This window comes from Pseudopipra pipra, chromosome 3, assembly GCF_036250125.1.
Source record: "Pseudopipra pipra isolate bDixPip1 chromosome 3, bDixPip1.hap1, whole genome shotgun sequence".
NCBI lineage: Eukaryota > Metazoa > Chordata > Aves > Passeriformes > Pipridae > Pseudopipra > Pseudopipra pipra.
Window position 1 is genome coordinate 22462227 of NC_087551.1, and position 21079 is coordinate 22483305.

Consider the following 21079-nt stretch of genomic DNA (forward strand, 5'->3'; position numbering starts at 1 on the left):
AATGAAGCTCTAGACAGGAAATGAAGATACTAATTACAAGATAAAACGCCTACTCAGTTAATTGGAAGCAACAGCGAATAAAAAGAAATGCATTTGCAAAAGTTCCTGACCTCTATCATTCAATAAGATGTTGTTTGGGTTCAAATCGCGGCACACAATTCCTTCTCTATGCAAAGCATCAAGGGCTACAACCATTTCAGCTGCCCATCTTTGAATGCAATCCTCTGGGATATAAAACCTGGAGGTTATCGCTAATCTTTCGTCGAGGTCCTGAAAAATTTGATGTATTTCCTTCTTCCCTCCTCCTGCTATTTTGTCTTCCCTCTTTGGTGCTGTCTTTTTACTTTCAGCTGCTGGTGACGAAGCCGAGTCTGTCTCCGCTTTCCCAATGTCTTCAGTTTGATTGGAAAACAGCAACACTGCTTCATTTCTTAATGTGTCTCTGTCCAAGCTAACATCTTGAGCACCCGAGAGCGAGCTGGAAACAAATAAACTTTCTTCTTTGCTTGTCATGTTTAAGGAGCAGGCTCCAAGTCCTTGAAACAGAGCCCTGTCTTCTGAACTACCTACCTCTTGGTCAGATGTAAAGAGGGTCCCAAGAGCTCCCTGAGTGACACCACTCTGTCCATTTGCTTCCTTGGGGGAAGGATCACTCACTTCTGGTGCCACACGATTTGCCTCTGCAGAATTATTTAATTGCAAGACATCAGGTGTTTCTAATAACTTCACTTCCAACACATCCCTATCAGTTTTTGTAAACTTTGTTGGCCCTGACACTGCTGCCTCTTCTGTCTCATCAGACATACCAGGTAAGTTTATTAGGAGATCAGGCCTTCCTTCATCAATGCTATTTACATCATCAAAAGCAGCATCCTTAAAGGAGATAACTGGCACAGAGTCATTTGAACCTCTGCTTACGGTGTCTTGAGGTCTCACACCCATTTTGCTTTCTAGGGCATCCAAGCTTCTGTCATGATCTGGAACAGAAAACAATGGTTTCAAGGGCTCCGATTTCAGGTTATATAATTTTTCTCCAAAATCAAGCCCCAGGAGCTCACTAGCGCTGTCTTTGCTGTCTATCCTGAAGAGTTCCATAGGGCTGTTCTTTGATTTAGTTAATGAGTCCAATATCCTAGTAGGGCTAGCTATTTCTGGCTCAGTATCATCGATGAAAAGCTTTCGTTCCTGAGGTACAACCTGAGACATGAAGCTATCGCTGCCAACAACATTGCATTTCTGTAAGCAGCTTCTCTCTTTGGTATGCAGATCTTCACTCCCCACTTTAGCCACTGGTTCCTCATTTAGAGAGCCTGAATCAACTTTTTCTTGCCCATATTCATTGCATAATGTTAAATAACTAGTAGTGCACTCTTCTTCTGAGCTGGATCCTGAGTCCATCCACTTCAAACTCTCTTGGCCATCTTCCTGGTTGCTGCTGTCATCCTGAGAGCTTGGTGTTAGGCTGCTCTTCAGTGAGACCACCTTCAGCATGCTCTCCCCATAGCTTTCTCTGGAATCGGTGCTGCTGCCAGTTTCTTTAGGACTAGGTGTTGGTTGTTCCAGGTAAATTTTAGTTGAACTGGCTGTCCTGGGTTCAGGAATTTCAAAGCTCTCTTCAGGACTTCTGTTTAAGTACTTACTGACATAAGACCACAGTTTTCCTCCTGAAAAAAAGAAAAAAAAAAAGGGAAGGGAACACTTAATTTCACTCAAACTAGAATCGGTTTCATTATGAAACAGGAAAATATTCTCACTGTCACTATGCACTATATATCCTTATGCCCACAAAGTTGGAACCGCTACTTCAGGAGGAAATAATTACAGGGACCAACAACTTGCCTTTTAAGTATATTTGTATTACTACGTAAATATTTAAAGAGCTGTATCTGAGATTAAGCTGATGCTTTTGCGTTTTTAAACTTCAGTAAATTTTTATTTTGGAGTCTGTCTCAAGTTGCATGGTGGTTATTACTCTCCATCTGCTGTCTCAAAAGAAGCAAAAACTAGGGAAGATCAAATGGTTTAGGGCCCATCACCAGTTCTGCCTACAATGAATAATTCTGTATCACAGCTCTAAGTTCATAAGCAACATCAGTGGAAACGTACTAAAAACTAATTAGCAAGTTCAGTAAGGGGAAGGGAATTACCTCATATTAGCAGGTTATCTTAAGGAACTGTTTATCTCTTTGAAGAAGATGGGTTTTTAGTTAAATATTGATATATTTCTCCCATTAACTTCAGAAAAGTTTTTTATGCTTTGCTGCACCACAAGAATTTATCAATACTCTAAGTTACACTGGCAAACAAGTTCCTTCACAGCTTCTAAGAAAGTTACAACTCCAAAAGTAATAGTTACATTTAAAAAATACAAAATAGGACTCTTTATGTTTCCAAATACTGTTCATATTAAAAAAGCTTACAGATTTCAAAACATAATTTGAGCAAAATAAATCAAGAAGTTACTGCATCTCTTGCCTGTGCCAAAGAATTTGGCTTAAAGCTAGAAAGTCTCCTTTGATAACTTAAAGAAAAATGCAATGTCAAGACATTTCAATTTAAAAGATAGTACAGAAATTCTCAAAAACGCTGGAGTTCTAACAAAATCTTTGTAGAAGAAAAAAGTAAGCATCCAGCCCACTGGGCATCTGCAAAGTTTTGGGAGGTTGGGTTTTTTCTTACTTATTTGGATAAAACGGAGTTTTGTATTTTTCCAAAATACAGTCTCTAATAATTTGGGATTTTTTAATGCTCTCTGTATCAGGCAAAATTCTTTTAAAAAGTACAATAAAAAAGTATTTATCATTGCCTAGGAACAGGTTTTCTGTATTCCCAGGTATTTCAAACGTAACTTATCAAAGGCAGAAAAAGCTTGACACTAAAAATTAATTTGAATAATATAGTGTGGAGTTTTCCTGCCCTCCATCCCCCTGGCTAAGACAAGACTTGTTTTTAAACAGGGAAAAAAATCTCACTGATTGTGGTGAAAGTAAGTATATTAAAAATACTAAGAGGGAATTCTAACACCTTGAGTCCAACGGTAAAAATGACAATTGAGATCTGTTAATCCACATAGTTTCTGCCATAAGCTACAAATGGATTTAGCACCAGGTCAGAACGATTCTTGCCGCCTTCTAGAAGATGATGAGAAAGGATGCCAGGTAAACGAGCAGGAGCAAATGGAAGGGAGTAAAAACTGCTATACTGACCACTGTATTGCATAAGCACTTTAAATACTTACCCAGAGATATGTTCAAAATAGCCCCAAGTGTGCCCTGCCACAGCAGCAAGACACGGCTCATCAGTCCCTCCCAGCAGAGCAGCAGCAGCAAAGCAGGGTAGTGACTGACTGAGCTTGCTGGGACACAAGTGACCTGACGACCTGTGTCCCCTGGTCCTGCCAGAGGTGCCTGACGAGCAGGACCTCACCTGTGTGAGAAGCTGTGAGCCTGTGCAGACTCTTAAGATGAGGCTGCTTGCTTTAAATATGACACGTTGCACGGGAGCTCAGCAGAGCAAAGGCGCCCTGCCCTGCCTTCTGAGCCCTGCAGCTTGTGCAGGACTTCAGAACTACTGCTCTTAAACTGATTTGGTTGTTCATCCCGTAGTCACCGATGATTCTTTTCTATTATTACACTTTTACATTTATTCATGCTTCTGCTATGAAATGGCAGGGAGAAAAAACAACAGAAAAGAGAATAAGAGTGAGAACATACATATATATATATATATAGCGCAAGAGTTTCTCCTCTTTTCCACACTCTCATCCATAATAATTATTTTCCTTTAAAATTTCAATTAAATTACCTTAAGTAATATAATAAAATAACTTTTTTCAATTTATTAACTATGCATAGAATTATTCAGGTTCACTTCATACCAAACAATAAAATCTCATTTGACAACCACACCCCTGCTGCCTTCAATAAAAAATATTATAGTCTCCCCATCCCACCTGCATTAGATTAATTAGTACAAGTTAAATATTTCCATCTACATATTACTAGTGTTTATACTTGTGCTTCACAAATTTCTTATGAAAACACAAATCTCAGGTTTCAAAGAGATCATGACCCACAAAGACTCACATAAGATTTTTGGAGCTTTGGACAATGCCTGGCACAACAGTCCTTCAGGCTGCAGGCAAGGAGTAAGAAAAGGTGGAGGCCTTGCCTTGAGCTTTGACCCAGAGATGCAGAAAGCTCAAAATGTTATTCCTGTGATCTTCTGTCACATTTTTTCCTGGGTCATTACTGGACACCAGGTATGCTTTTACATATGACACCTGAACAGTTCTCACTGACCTAAAATGTTTTGTAGCCCTATTCTAAGGTAAGAAAGGGTTGGGGTGCCCAGCAGTAAGAAAAATGCAAGAATTATCCTTGCACAACTTAGTTTTTCACCTATTGACACGTCAAGCTGCTCTCAGGATGACAACTGTCTTCTGCTCCCTCCACCTCACTTCAGTGCAAGATTTCATGCAACCTCCACTAGATTTTGGCCTCTACTCAGAGTCTTACTGCAGCTTAAGAAAGGAGACCCAAGAAGAATTAAGGAAGGAAAAAGAGACACATTAGGATCAATCCTTCAAAAATCCACAGAAAAATCACTGGAAGATTCAACATAAAAGTTGCAAAAGACAAAAAAAATTCTCTTTATTCTTACACTGTTTGGGAATTCACTGTCCACTTATGAAAATAGATAGAACTGCAACAATAACTCATTTTCTATTTGCAAATCTATTATCTTTTTTTAAAAAAGTTGCTCATTAATAATGACTTGTATTTATCTAGAAATCACAGTTGAAATGACTACTTACTGCAACTCCAACTTAAGAGTTAAATGCAAGTAAATAAAAAAAATTATTATGTCCAAATATGTTTACATACAAATATTTCAAGAATGGCCTCCTGGTCAAGTGGAAATACGTAAATAAATGCCATTCAATAATTGTGTTCTACATGGAAAAACAACCATTTTAGTCCTTTTTGAAAATGTCCAATCCAGGGTCAAACAAAAGTGATATTTGTATCTGCGTATGTAATTATGCCTTTATGAATGACATACTAATAATCTTTCCCCCTCTACCCATGTGTTGTGTAAGATCAAGAAAACCCATTAGCAAGCCATGCTAATATAGTATCAGGAATCTATAAAAACTAAAATTACAGAAATCAATCCAAACAAGTAAGCTTCAGTCATTGTCAAATAGTCCAATAGACTAAATAACTATAAAAGCTACAGTATAAAGCTAAAGTTTACTAGTGTTTAATACAATTTCAGAAGTTCAATATTAACATAACAAATTATTAAGTTTGTTTTGTACTACCATGAACTGATTCTACAGCCAGTATAGCTTCCTCTTTCTGGTTTTATTAGCACATGAAAATCATCAAGCTCTACATTCTTCTGCAGTTATTCCATGAAAAATTTCTTATTAGCAGTGCCATATTTAACCAGCATTTCATACTCTGGCATTCTAGAGGTTATACCTCTGCTTCTAGAGGCAGAATCTAAAAAGTTAGTGTCCAAAATAATCAACAGGAAATTCAGTACAAAGTGACCAAGTGATGAAGCTGACTAGGAATCTTGTTAGTTCCATAATATTTTTATAATCTTTCAAACATTTCTTCAGCTTTTTTGCTTATTAATAGCACTTGATACAGGAATATCAAAAAGAAAATACGGGGACTATACAGTACATATCACAGGATAAAATGAAACCTAACAAATCAGCAAATTTAGCTTTCTAATCATGTTTTTGTTCTAGTTGACAAGAAAAATTCATTACTAGTTGGATTCTTCATCACCTAGTGCTCAGTTACATTTCAGCTTCACATCCTGAAAGACTGGCTGACTAAGGAGACATATTCCACAATAAATCAATGTCTTTTGCTAGCTTGGCCCACAGGTTTTCTCTGAAGGATAATATATTCCAGTTTCTGCAGAACTGGAATGCAGCTAAGAATGCAGGAGTCACTGTACTTAGGAAATCCCAAACAAAGTCAAAGTGAACAACCCAGGCTTCCAAATAACTGTAATCTGATAGGAAAGAAAAACAGAGTATTGAAAGACATCTGCTTGAATTATTCTCCAAAACTGGGCCCAACTCTCTACATCACCACATAAGAATTTGCTTATGGCCAGGAATACCAATCCTAAATCATGCACCTCATGCGAATTAATAGCCTTCCTCACTGGAAAAGGAACAATTTTATGATTTTCAAAGAATCACTGTCCTCCTTTTCACTAAAGACATGCCTCCTGGTAAACTTCATCATGTTAATGCAATGACTACATAAAATTAGGCTTGTCCAGTTTCTAAGCCAAAAGGGAACCAGACACACAGGCACTGCCATGGTACAACAGTGTTTCACAGCATCCCAATGGCAGCCACAGTGGAGCTGCAGCGTACACATGAATGGGAACCTAATCTCCTGCCTAATCTCTAACATGACAGTAGTTACAAGCACCAGAGTCATATATATACAGCTGTTTCCACTGCTGCTGGTGAATCTCTGCTACAAAGTTTGCTAGTTTAGGCAAAGCTCCCACTTCAATGCACTTGGAGCAAAATTTCAAAGCAGCCTCCTGAAAAAGTGACTTGCCAAGGACTATATCACCTTTCCTGCATTTTCCGATTCCTGTCAAATATTTACAGCTAGTATTATCTGCTTTCCTAACAACAAATCCCCAGCTTTGCAAGCCAGAACACTACTGTGTTGCTGTCTATCAATTGCTGCATGCAGCAACCCTCTTCAGCAGGAAGTTTCTTGAGTGCTCTCCAGATTGATAGGAACTCGGGCTTGTTTATGCTTAAAGAGATTTGACAGCTTCTAACAGCCACTTAAACTTTGATGTCCCATGGAAGCCCCCCAGCCTATTTTTGAAGCATCTGTTTCTAAAATTTCTGGAGTTAGTAGTGCCAAGAAGAAGCGAGGCCTTATTAACACCAGCTTGGCTCCCTACCACACTGGAACTTGCCAAGTGCTTTCCAACAAAGCTACAAGATAACTTTATGGACTTTTGTGCTTCTGAGGCATCCTTGAAGCCTCCAACTGTGGCCAAGAGAAAAGTCTATAAGAGAACTCAAGACCTCACTCACCAATTCTGAGCAGGTAACAGTATCGCGATTTACCAAAAAAAAAAAAAAAAAAAAAAAAGTAAAAAAAGTCAGTCTTGAGTCTGTGGTCAAGCTTGCAGAATTCCATACGAAACCCAGTAGTGCTGCACTTAATAATATAGTTAAAATCCACTATGAACAGGAAACAGTGAGCTGATTAGCAAACATATATTGCTCACACATAACATTCAAACCTCTGAATTTGGTGCCCACTTAAATGAGTATTTTACCCTTGAACCTCACAATGGTGGAGCTAAGATACCTAACATCATAAATCAGCACCACTTATAAATTTGACTGGCAGAAACTTTTTTCCTATTGGAATAGAATTACTTGGAGTATGAATGTTAAGAGCGTTCATAAAGCCACAAAATAAAATTTCAAGAGACTATTACTTAAAAATTAAAATCCTAGAAATTTTTATCCTTTTCCAACATTAACTGCAAGCACCTTCTCTATTTATTTTTGGTTTGAGACGGACAAAATTTTAAGATTGCTTTATCTGTAGGGATTCCCAATATTATTATCCTTGTAATTTAAAGGATGAGTGCTACTTATGTAAGAGTGATATGATCAAGACCATCATCAGTGGGGTGAGCAAGACTAGCCCCTGCATACAGTACAGCATAATTTTAGCCCTATTTTATTCATGCTGTATTCACATAAAGGTATAAGCCTTTCTCCTGAATCACTTTCTAGCATCAGTCTCCTGGGACAGGGTGACGTGCACTGGCCATTGCCACAGTTAGGGATTTGGGATCACGCCCTACGCCTGCAATACACCTTTTACATGCATTTTCAGGCAATTGACTCATCACTTTATACCCCAGTTATCCCTCTTTACAACACAATATATCACTCTTCCTCTCCCTTTGCCTGTTCCAAGCCCAGACAGTAAGATCATGAAAGCAGGAGACTATTCTTAATGAAGCAAACCTTGTTAATTCCCTGATAATCAGGAAAAAGTGCTTATAGCACATCATAATTTTTGAATGGTTTGCAAACAAGAATAGAGGTTAATCCATTTCCAGACTACTTCCTGCTTTACCAGAAAGTGAGGGAAAACCTTTTACAGTTCACAACTCACCCAAAAGTGTCCAAGTCAAGTGAATCCATGTATTGTGTATCACCAACCACAGCCCTCACCCACATCCAAATCCCTTCTGGTCCCTGCAGTTCTCCCCTTCCACCCCAGCACAGCCTGCCAGTCCTCCATCCTCTCTGCAATGCTCTCCCATCTCTCCCATGCTCCTTACGCACTGTTCTTCAAAGCTCTCCCTATAGGAAGTACTCGTATCTCATCAGTGCTCCTCTCCCAACTCCACCTCAAAATAACCCATCTCCCTCCCACTTGCATGGCTTTGACCCACAGCTGAGAGAGAGGCAGCACAGCTGTGGCTGTCTCCAAGTATGTGTTTCCCGTCTGGCCAACCGAAATGAGGATGCTTTACAGACACCACCTTCACTGCTGGCAAATTAAACAAATGGTGTGGGGTGCTGCACAAGGCTGTGTGTTGCACAAATCTGATTTGGAAGGCACTTAGTAAATTAAAAATCCTTCTGCCACAGAAGTCAAAATGTGTTACAGCCAACATTGGTAAAAGCAAGACATTCAGGCAAAGCACATTTCACTGAGATTTCTGACCATGTCAAAGATAACCAGAAGAAAGGCATTCCTTTTTTAAGGATAACATCCCATCTATTCCAAATGTTAAGCTGAGGTTTCTGTTCTTAAACGATAGAAGTCTGATCATGCAATGTCTTAATTTTTGTCACTGTTGTCACAATAAAATTATGACTTCCAGGAGATCATCTTTGTCAACTGGTCACATTAGGGCTTAGTTAAAATTTTTGTTCTTACATCTGACACATCTGCCCCCAAATTCCACTACTACTTCACCCACTTTTCCATTTGTCTTGAGGAAAAACGTTCTTCCTGAAGAGAATTTCAAACCTGTAGGTCTTCAGAAACTGCAGAAATATTAAGAACAGTTTTTTTAATTATTATCTTATCCTGTCTCCAACCCTTTGATTATGCTAGGTTAAGAGCAGTTGGTATCTGACAAGGGTTGTGGGTGAGGTTTTTTGTATGGTTTGAGGTTTCTTTGGTTGTGGATTTTTAAAAATATTTTTCTCCAAACAAAATTTACCAGCTTATGTGGAGATTACAGTTCAGGTGAGAGTCTCCAAGCCATCCTGCCAAAACACACACACCTTGAGAAAAGTAGCATTGTACAGAGCAGCTTTGTAAATTCTCAAAATCACCATCAGGCAGTACTGTAATGTGAGGCTTTTCTTCATGCATCACTGCTCATGGCAAAATCAAGTCACACATTGCAGAAACAGCCACTCATTTTGCAAAGTTAACTTTAACTGGTCTCATATGACAAACTGTTCATGAAAAAGCCAAAATCTAAGTTACTGGGGAAAAAAAGAAATAATATTCAATGTAATAAAATTATCTTTTCTATCAGTCAGCTCAGTTCCTTCACATCATCCACTGTGACTGAATTATTAACATGTCCTAAAAAAAAGAACTATTAGCAATCCCACAATTTACATTCTCCACTCATTCTAAACAAATATGGGTAATTACATTTAGGGAATATTTAAATCCAGGTGTTAGAAGAAAAAATCAAAATGTAATTATTTTGTGCCACCTGTTCCCTGTACATTTAACAGGAATTTTATAAATAGTTTGAAGGCACAACTCTGTGGTTCTGCTTTGAACTCCTGTGTGATGCCACTAGCTATTTTCTTAAAAATCCAGATCAGAATAACTATGCAACATTAACCAACAGGCAAATGTTCACGGTATTTAGCAGAGCTATTAAATTCTTGTGTAAATACTTGTCATTTTAACTATAAGATGCTGAAAAGATTAACGATCCAAAGTTTACAAAAGTAGCCAAAGACTGTATCTCTGGGAGATGACTGTAAATAATGCAGATAGTTGTTGCTTTCAAAGCACTTCCTCTTCTGTAGAAAATAAACAGTTGGAAGCTTTCAATATTGCTACAATTCAAGTAACCCATCAGGATTTGAGGCCATTTGAAACGGGAATCAGATCCACCGCAGAACGAGAGGGGAATGAGGGGGAGGGACAGAGGAAGGGAGTGTGGTGTCTTACATGACATCTCTTAGGCACACTAAAAATATTTTAACTAGATGTATAAGAGATTAATTTGACAATGAAATGTACCATTGATTAAAACTTAAACCTTTGACTCTTTTCAACAATATGCTTAAATGAGAGACAAACCTTCCGCATGCTGCAACACGAGAAAGACGGACTCCTCGGAGATGATGTACTTGTGCAGACACACCATGTTGGGCACACAGCGGGGGATGATGGTAGTTCTGCTCCTGCTGTACTCACTACTTTTCCTTAGACCCTGACAGAGAACAAAAAGGTCAGTTGTACCCTCAGTTGCCTTTGGAGCCTGCTGTGCTCTGTGTTTATCAACCAAACTAATCTATCCGAGTTACTCTGGGCTTCAGAGAAACCACTCATCTGCTGCTCTATGCCCCTCGGTCCCCCGAGGCTGTGCTGATGGCATCTGGCGCATTTCCAGAGAACAGAAGATGGCACAAAGCTGCCATTAAAATCAATTACATGGGTCAATGTTTTTATTAGAATCTCTCTCAAACTAAGTCATCAGGATGACACTCAGTTATTTCCCTGTGACCTTTTTTTAAAATTTTATTTTTGTGTGTGACCAAAAGACACTATTAAAAAAATTCAATTCAAATTCTAAAGACAAAAGAATGCCTTAGTGTTACAGGTAATCCTCACATTTCCATTTTACTTTACTAAAGACAACAACCACCACAACAAAAAGCAAAGGAAAGGATTAGTCTCCTTGAGAGGCAATGATTTTTGGGAGGTAACACAGAGATGAAGTTGCCAGAAGTGAAAAAATTGACGTGGGAGGGTGAAAGGGAGGGGGGAGAAAAAGAGAAAAAAAATTATGTCAATAGTGTGACCTATTACAATATTGATAAACATAGGCAGTTAAATGGGAAATTCAATGTTACTCTATCTGCCAGTAGATAATGTGAGGTTCTAATATAAAATATTCACAAATAAACCTTTCTGAGGAACAAAGGGGTTTGCTGTATCCTGCACATACTTCAGAAAAACAATTTCAAAGGCCAGATGCACAAAGTTAAGGCAGGGTTGTAAGCCAAATCCAAAGCAAAGTTACAAAATGTTAACGACTAATTAGAGCTTCATGTTTGGGATACAGTTTTTTTCAGCCCTTCCTGCCATCAGCAGTGGAATTCATGTCAAGGGGAGCCTGAAATAATGACCACAATAACAATACTCATAACTAAACTAATTCTCGGCATCACAGATGCTCTGAGCATATTGGGATCTTGATCTGAACACTTTCTGAAACATAAAAGAGTAATGGGAAATATTTTATTCTGACCAATTAACTATTCACTAATTCAATTGGTTAGTAACATTAAACTCAGTTTTCACAGCCTACTGATGTAAAACATAAGGAAACAATTTTGAATAAGCCCAGTCATACATTTCATCCAGAATCCACTTCGGCCAAGACCATATTCTTCAGCTAAAGAAGACCAAACACAAAGCACAATGGATGTACTTGCATTAAGAAGATTTTTCACCTTCATCAGCAGCCTGCACGTGTCCTGAGCCACTAGGGCTTTACAGATGTTTTAAGCAGCACCTTAAATCTCTGATTCTTTACCAAAGCCTGCTAAGGTGTTGGCTGCAATAGCCAGTGGCTACTCAAGTGACTAAACCAGCATATCCGAGCACTAGGAATGTTACAGAAAAAGGAAAGGAATGCAACTGAATACCGGCAAAAAGAATTCCAATGCCCTTAATAGGGATATATGTATTACCAAAACAATATATTGCAGGCATAACTCTATATAGTACATACAAATTGGGCTTTGTGTGGTGGTGTAATTTAGGAGGCCATATAATAAAAGATTATTAATAAATAATAAAAGATTTTACTCACCTTCAATATAAAAGTCTGCTGTGTTCTAGTGTCCATTACAAGCAAAACCTAAGCAAAAAGTATTCAGATAAATATTTAAGATTCATATGAGTAAGCTAACAAAATATAGATTTTAAATCTAATGTTGAATATTCTTAAAAAGAAAGGGTTATAAGCAATGATTTTTTAAAAAATAAATAAATTAAACCCCTGCAGCACACAGACTTGATAACCAGGGTTTTTTCCTAGGAAAGAAATATGACTGAGGCTATAGATCTCTCGTATTAATGTAACAACAACAACAAAAAAGAGGATTTACTTAGGGATAAAATTGTGGATGGGTTTGCTGCAGAGACGAGAACACCTACAGCTGCAAATAGCATCTCTGTTAGCAGTGCATCACCTCTACTGAAAGCACTTTAAACATGGCAATGAGAGAAGCACTAAACAGCAACTACACTCTTAGCAATCTGCATTTGTTTATGCGTTGAAAACAAAACAAACAAAAATATCTATGTGTATATACATTTAGGAAACCGCATCTTTAGAAAGCTGGAACCCTCCACATCTCCATCTTCAAATCACCCTGGTCAGGAATTAATTGTTTTCAAACTCTGAGAACACAGATGTGCTTGAAAAGCACCAGCTGCAAGACAGCCACACGAGCAGCACAAGCATGAGCTCAACCCTCCTCTAGGAACAAGAACAAGAGTGTGTGCTCACTGTTTATTTACAACATACATTGTAAACTTCCAGTATAAATATTCACATACAGTTATACCAAAATATTTAGGCTGCAAAATCAAACTTCTAAAGGGCTTCCACTGCCAGCACTGGCGTTACCGAACTCTGAGTTTAAAAGACAAGATGAAGCAACTCCAAGTCAACAGACAAGGTGCAGTGAAGCCCAAGACAGCTCACGTCAAAAAAAGAACTTCTTGCAGAGGAATGACACGTCAGGAGTAACAGGGTGTTGGATTCACCAGGTCACAGAAGGGCAACACAACACACAGTCTCCCTTATGTCCCTGCTGTGTGGAGTAGCAATGCAGCCATGCCCTGCTGTCTCTGAAAGGGTGATGTCTACCAGGCTGAAATGCTGACTTTCCTCACGCCAAGGGAATTGTGGGAACATCTGTCCCATGCAGTGCCCACAGCAAGGTGAGGTGGAGACGTGCCAAAGGCCCGGCAGTTAGGCCAGAAGGGAGCTCTCCGGGGGAAGGGCTGTGCTGGCTTCCTCGCAGGTAGGGGCTTTGCCCTTTGGGATGGCCACGTTTCAAACACTGCCCTCCATCTCTCCCTATTGCATCTCAAGCAAGAGATGAAGAACTGAAGTCTTTTCTAAGCATTTCTCTCTCATCAAATTTCACCAACAGAAATAAAGTCACAGACACCTCCATCTCAAAGATCTCTTCTTTTACTAGAGCTGCACGCAATTTTAAAATTTGGTTTATATCTTCTCACAAAAAAAACCCCAAAACCAAAACCAATCAACCAAACAAAAAGAAACACACACCCCCAAACATACCAAAACAAACAAACAAAAAGTACAACCACCACAACTAAACCAAACCAAACAAATAAAAAAGCCAAAACAAAAAAATCCAAACAGAAGTTGGTGTTACTGAGATTTTTTGACAAAGGAATGACATACAGCTTCCATGTCAAGGGCATGGTAGGGAAAGACAGATATTCCCAGACCACTGAGTTTGCCTAACAACTCTTCAGGCCTCTTACCTGGGTCTTTCAGTAAGAGTGAAAAACAGTTAAATAAGTAACTGTACAACTGGTTTTGTTATTCTTGTTTAACCAAAAGATGTAAAATTAAAATTTAAAAAAAAAAAAAAAACAAAACAACACACCAACCAACCAAAGAAAACCAACAGAACAAGAGAAAAGTAAAATCCACTTCACAAGAGGTGCCAAAATAAGATAAAAATGGGTTGGAAACATCTATGTGTTTATAGTCACTTTCCTTCCTCTTCTCCCAAGTTTGTTTGTACCTACACTGTTCACATTGAGGTAATAAATACGAGAACATATGTGATTTTTTTTTTAAATGTGCCCTTTGACTGTCAATATCTCCCAAACAGGTGTTGGCTAAATGATTATAAATTGGCCTCTGGATACACCTCTTCAACTGAGCCGTACAGGACTGGCGATAATATAATTAGACCTAAAAACATCAGGCTGGTGAATGCTTTCCATCTGTTTGGCAATAATGTTTAGTTAACAATAGTCTTTAAAAGAAGCACCTTCAACTTGAGTTCTTAAAGTTATTTATAGGGCCATTCTTAACACACCAGCACTCTTGCTAACAAGAGCTTTAGCCACTTGGAAATTATTAGCCATACGGTTGTATATGAAAAGGAATAGCAGCATTTAACATCTGTATCTCTCCAGATTTACAAGCATCAACCTCATTTGAAGTCATTTCTTAATGAACAGTTCCATGGTCTGTATTAATATGATAGTTGCATGCACAAAGATCATAAGAAGCCAAACATTTTTTTAATACCAACAGTAGGCCAATCAGTAATGAAGCTGTCAGCATAAAGGACAGAATAATAGCTTCTTTAACCCTCAAACAGGATTTGTTCATTTGTAGAGTAGAAGACACCAATTTAAAAACTGCTCATGGGTTTGCTCACCTTTATAAAGACAAAAATCTAATTTGGTACTAATTTGATACAATTGTCTTTCCAATAAAAGGCTCCTAAAGCCATCTTTTATTCCATGATAAAACAACTGCTATAACTAAAACTGTCATGAAATAATTACCTTTGATAGCATAGCTTATTGCACAAATACAATTAATGTATTCCTCCCTTTCATTTTTCATACTTGCTTATCAGCACTGTATTAGCATATGGTGCAACAGAACAGATTACTGAGCCCTCACCCTATAAGACGACATATAGAATGAGGACCAGTAACGCGAACAAAGCAGACAACAGGTCCCTTTAGGGCTGGCTTCATCTGCTGTTATATTATAACATCAAAATGGATGTAGCAGCTACAGTTTTATAACTCTAATAACAACAACTGGTATCAGTATGCCTTTGAGGTTAACTACCTAGCTGGACTAGGTTAGACATACCCAGTCTAACTAACCAGGTTCTTTTCTTCTGCTTCCCATCAAGCACCATACCTTCCCCAAGTGACTAACATCTCATCTACAGCTCCACTTCATTTTATGGCCAATTATTTCTTTGTTGATTCAATGTCAACCTTTCTGCAAGACTGTTTCTCTCAAAACGGATGCCAAGAAGCCCCAGGAAGAGCCATAAAAGTAACTTTAGAAATTCATCTAGTGATGTTCCATTTGGCCCTGGCAGACTGTGGACTTTACATGGACCTACCAAGTCAAAAACCTGCTTCAAGGGAAAGCAGCCTGCATGCATATTACAAAGACGTGGTTTAACCAGATTCTTTTAGATAATTAAAGGGCTACATGAATGAACAAACTGCTATCAGAAAACTGACATTTCAGAAAGGGATAAGTCCAGGAAAGAGGGGGTCACAAGTATATTTGATTGACTTTTATCGTGCATCCAGAGCAGAGAAAGGTCAGCAGCTCTTGGATGCATTGCCAGGCTGCTGCAGAAGGGCATACCTGTAAGCCTGCCACTGACCCAGATGCCAACTCACTCTCCTCACCTCATGCTTTACAGCCAATTTCTAGATAGTGGTGCAACAAGTCTTTCCTGTTGGCATTCCTTCACACTTCTTTCCCATTGCAAAAGGGAGTGCTTCAGTAATTCTTTTTCTAAAATTTCTTTTTAAAATGTAAAGTGACAAGTCTCCACACTAGTGGCACAATGGGACAAAATGGAATTCCACAGAGCATTCCCTATGACATAACTCTTATTCTCCAGAGCAGATCACACAGAGATGCTGGGATTAGACCAGGCTGCTTCTAGCTCACATAAGCTGATGGAACCTCTTTCACCAATGATGACTACTGAGTAACTTGTAATATTTGATATCTCCTAACAGTGAGCTGTCAGCTGTAACATTCAGCATTCTATCTCAGGGAGGAGGGAGAATGCACAGCAGAGCATTCCTGGCCACTGAGCAAACTACACTGGGACACAAAAGGAGACAAGGCAAAATCCTATTTGTAACAGTAATGTATGAACAGAGTCAAGGTCTACATATCACACTGGCTTTCATGGCACTGTTGCTTATTCTTTCCTAGTTTTTTTCATTGATGACAACTTCGGCATGGCCAAAAACACTGACATGCAAAAAGCAATGACCACAAATAAATATCTAATGTAAACAAGTGTCTTCAGCAGCACAGACATCCCTAATTTTGTACAAGCCCTTGAGTTCTCGGGTACATCCCAAAATACAAGTGAACACAGCAGCGCTGCATGACAGCATCTCAGTAAAGTGGTAGATAGCAATACCCCTCCATGATGCCAAATAGGATTTTCTACTGGTGAATTCCTTTTTTTTTCCCTAAGTCAAGGGTTAATTCCGATGCTGACAGCAGCTACTTAAAAAAATTAGCTTCTTAGATTTGATTTACAGCGTATCCAAAAGCTTAGTGGAAAATAAATTAAATTCAATTCAATATAGTAGGTACAATTAATTGGAGAAAAATAAAATAAAACCTGCCTGGTAAATAACCATAGTCTAGCTTTAAGAAAACAGTTAATTTTAGGATCCTTTAAATGCACAGAAATTAGCAAATGTTTCAGTATGCTAATTTTTTTTAATTAAAAGATATTTCTGCAGTAAAAGCTCTTTCATATGCACTACTGATTCTTCATCAAACGTTAAGTTTCCAACTTAACACCAGTATAGCCGGTGGCAGCCTGAAGGTTTACCATCTGCTGCCACCCAAAGTCACGGTGGCCACCTTCAGAACATATGCATCAAAGCCCTGAGATAAGAGACTGAAGGAATACTGCAGAAGTCAGCATAAGGGGAAGCACAGACCCAGAGGCAGGCAACAGGCAAGTCACCAGGAAAAAAGAACATGGTGAACCATTAGTTACCCCACCGAGCACCCAACCAAGGTCGCGGGGGACGGCTCTAGAAGAACTAAGGGCTGCTCTAACTGCACTGCTCTCCTGCAGGTGGCTTTAACATAAACGCATAAATCCTGTCACGCTGCAGACATTTGCTTCCCCAGCTCCTCTTTCATTTCTGGGATTTTTTTTTCCCCTTCCTTCTCCCCTGTCCAGCATCTCATACTGGTTTTTTTCTTGCCTCCACTCTTTCAGGACATAGTTCAGAACATACTTGTGCTTTTTATTTACTTCATCAGCTTTTAACACTAATCAAAACAAACACATTAACACATTTGCTTGCAAAAATGTAACTTTAAGTTCACTGACACAATTGAAAAACAGCTCATGACTGATCAAAGAAAATTGAATAGAATCTCTTACTGCAGTACCAGACAACAGAAAGATTTTGAAGACAAACCCGAGCTAAGGGATTACTTTAAAACCAGCTCCATTTTGTTATTAAATTGCCACTCTACACTGAAAACACATCATGTAATAATGTCACCAGTGGGTCATCTATTAATTCTGGTCATTATCTGCTAAACAAATGTACTTTTATCACAGGATAGATACTCTAACAGAAGTCCTACAAACTTGAATCTGTATCAGATGATCATCTATGATTTTTTTCTTGCATTTACCCCACCAGTTGGAAAATCCAGTTACAGGTTGTGACAGACAACACGGAACGAGACAAGCTGTCCACCTGATCCTAGGGGTGAGTATTTGAGACCACAAGAAAACCTCAACAGGGTCTGGCACACAGTTGGTGCTGCTCTCAGGACACAGTTGCAGTGATGAGGCAGAAGAAGGGGTGCAATTCAGTCTCCTCAACTGTGCTGGTTGTCACAAGGCTACCAGGATTAAAAGATCTGCTTAGCACAGATTTATTCTTGTCACTTTTCAGATTACACCACCCAGACTCTCACTCGTCTCCCTCTGTCGTTACAAAAAGAGATTACATTTGGCTAATATGTATGGAAAATATGATTATTGCTTATCCTTGTACCTGTGCAATATGAATTATCTTCAGTTTGCAATTACTCCTCCTTTCAAACCATTATTCTAAGGAACTTATAGCTCGTGTATTCTATGACTTGTAATAATAGTGTACTTATAAGACAAATGGTGCAGCTTTAAATAATGAAAATGCTAAGAAAGAAGCATATATTCAAATTCAAATTTTTAAATATTTTAAGTTGGTTGGTAGCAAAGAGGAAGGTCCATTTTCTTAGAGCAAAATAAAAACTGGCCAATAAATTAAAAATGGTGAAATATTAACCTAGAAAATATACCTGGCAGATTTTACTAGAGAATGCATTTTAGAATATGAAATGCCACTGACATCGTACTAAGCAATTTTGTAACAGTTACGAAGATAAACTTAAAATTATTTTGATTTAAAAGAAAATATCTCTACAAATTATTTCTTTCTGGAGGCCAAAAGATACATATAGTTCGGCCTGCACAGGAACATCCAATATTTTAATTTCTATTTTCTAAAGGCAAGGGCAAAATTTGTGTTACTCTATCAAATCTTAAGACTGTTTTATGTCAGATGAAATAAAACATTCACTAAAGCCAAAAGAAACTTTAGTGAGACAAACAAGAAAGAAGCTAGGGTTATACCAACAAATACTCAGAAACATTCAGATTAGTATAAATGGAACGATTTCAGGAAAACAAGCGGCAGGTGTTTGAGGGTAGGGAAGAAGGGACAGGACTCTTACGAGCTGGCAGAGAGACTGTGTTTTAAAGTTCAGTAAGCTTTGTTACGTGGGGCTTGAAACCTGACTGCAGTTAGGAATAATCCCACAGCAGCAGGGAAAAGAAGTTAGGGAGCCAAGAAATCAGTTTTGCCGATAACTCTGTAGTTGATTTGATTTTGTAGGACCTGGCAAATCACTTCAGAAACGACAAGGTTATCAAAACAGAAAACCAGCTCTTATAAGTTTATTCGTATGAATAGTTACTATTATTACTCAGTTTCAGATTTTCAACCATCTTTTCCACTGCTATTTTCCATTATGCCATGTTTGTAAGTTTATTACAGCTCCCTTCCCCCCACACCTCTCATGCACACACAGCCACTCATTCAAACCCATCAGATGATCTGAAGATGCTTGGTAGAGTGCACCCAAGAGCCAGGTGAGAGAAAACATCTGCTACAGTCAACTCAGGTTCACAGCTGCAACAGTCTTTAATCTCACCTCAAAAGGCCAAACATTTAAGTTTCTGACAAATACTAACAGAACATAGTTACCTACGTCCTACGTTATTCTTGCACAATACACACGCTGCCGTAAGAAGAGCCTGTTTCTCCCACCCTCTGATTAAATTCTATTAAAGGTAGCCATAACCTGTTTGAATTCAAATATGGATCTGCACACTATGCACGTGAAGCTGACATACATGCTAAATACTTCTGCTTTTTGGCATTGCCACTCATCAAGCAGAAAAGCAGTAATCACACTTTATAAATAATTAATAATACTGAGTTAGTTTTTCTGCATGTTTTTAAAGTCGATTCACCAAAATGTACAACCACCAGAATTATGACTTCTGAAGATAGTACAAACAGCCACAAAGAAAATCTATACTCAAGATTAACAGAATTGCTTCCAGTTCTTAAAAAAAAGTTATCTACCCACAGAATCCTTCTCAGAAACTCCCAAAAGAATTTTAGCAAGGCCCTGAGGAGAATATTTTATTTTTTAAGGTTTCATAATAAAGCTTGACAAATAGTGTATTGGACAACAAGCTCAAATGTACAGACATCTGTGGAAGAACTGATCACAGTCACACCAGTGCCAGTACGGACAGTGTGGCTTGATGGGGGACCAGGGGAGGGGATAGAAAAGACATAAAAGACAGTCATTGGTTACAGAGGCATAGTTATTACTTAATGCACTCTGCTTTCAAGATGAATCTTTAAACTGAATGAATCTAAATAACAGAGGGTTCTAAAGAATAAGAAATTGGGTTTGAAACAGCATTGTGAAGGTATCCAGCAGCACCATAACAAAGTCGTTTCTTTAGGGGCCAGTTGTAGCTTCAAAGGAAAGATTTGCCTGGGGCAGAAACTCAGCACAGAATCTGCAACCTTGATTTTTAATTAGGCAAATTCTGAAAGCAAAACTCTCTCCTATTCCAAAAAGAAGTTTTCTGCTTTAAGGTACATGAACTGATAAAATAATTGATCATTCTTGGTTGGTGATAACAGCAGCTAAAATATTTAGGTATTAGTTTGTTTTCAGGGCTGTACCTCTGTTAACACTAATGAGAGCTTTGCTGCCCAATCTGCAGCACCTCAGATTCCACAACGTTTGCAGGACAAAAGCCACCTTTATCATTACATTAAACCTTTATTTTCAGAAACCTACTCACAGGCAGACTCTTAACATAATAAACATATAAAATACCTGCAAACACCACCTCGTTAACTTTTGACACCATGAAGTGAGCAAACACAGCAGCAGCAGAATTCAAGAAAACTGCTTTTCTCAAGCAAAGTGTAGGTTCTCTTTGGTCTACTAAAATAGTCAGATTTATACCACAGCCTTTGCAGGAGATGGGAGGCAAGGCGCAGATATGGTCATTCTTCTCCAAATTTTCACAATAATTTAAGGAGTTTAATAATCCTAAAATCTCTAACTCCCTCAGATTCAACAGAAAAGGGTCAACACAACAAAAATTATTAAGGTGACAAGAAAGGTGAAAGGGCAGACAAGGCAAGAAAGATTGCACATTGGGAATAAACTAGGCTAAAATTAAATATCTAACCATTCTGCCTGGTCTAAAACAGGTTGAAAAACCCAGAGTTTCAGGTTGCAACAAGCATTTTGTCTGTGAAAATGAAGCCAACTCAAAACACTTCAAGAGGCTTCAAAAAAAAGAACAAAGAGAGACATTACTCTAAGGGAAGGCACTGAACCTTTCAGCATTTGATGGAGG

General features: G+C 38.5%; 1 protein-coding gene across 3 annotated transcripts in view; it reads right to left on the reverse strand.

Annotated features, from left to right (window-relative positions):
* The window catches only part of RPS6KC1 (ribosomal protein S6 kinase C1), an 87970-nt gene that overhangs the window by 18316 nt on the left and 48575 nt on the right, over window positions 1-21079 (reverse strand). For all 3 annotated transcript variants that reach the window (XM_064648257.1, XM_064648253.1, XM_064648256.1), the window contains 3 exons: window positions 12124-12171; window positions 10383-10515; window positions 111-1664 (listed from right to left, as the gene is read on the reverse strand). In XM_064648257.1, the coding sequence (XP_064504327.1) occupies window positions 111-1664; window positions 10383-10515; window positions 12124-12171 (1735 nt within the window). The remainder of the gene's footprint in view (window positions 1-110; window positions 1665-10382; window positions 10516-12123; window positions 12172-21079) is intronic.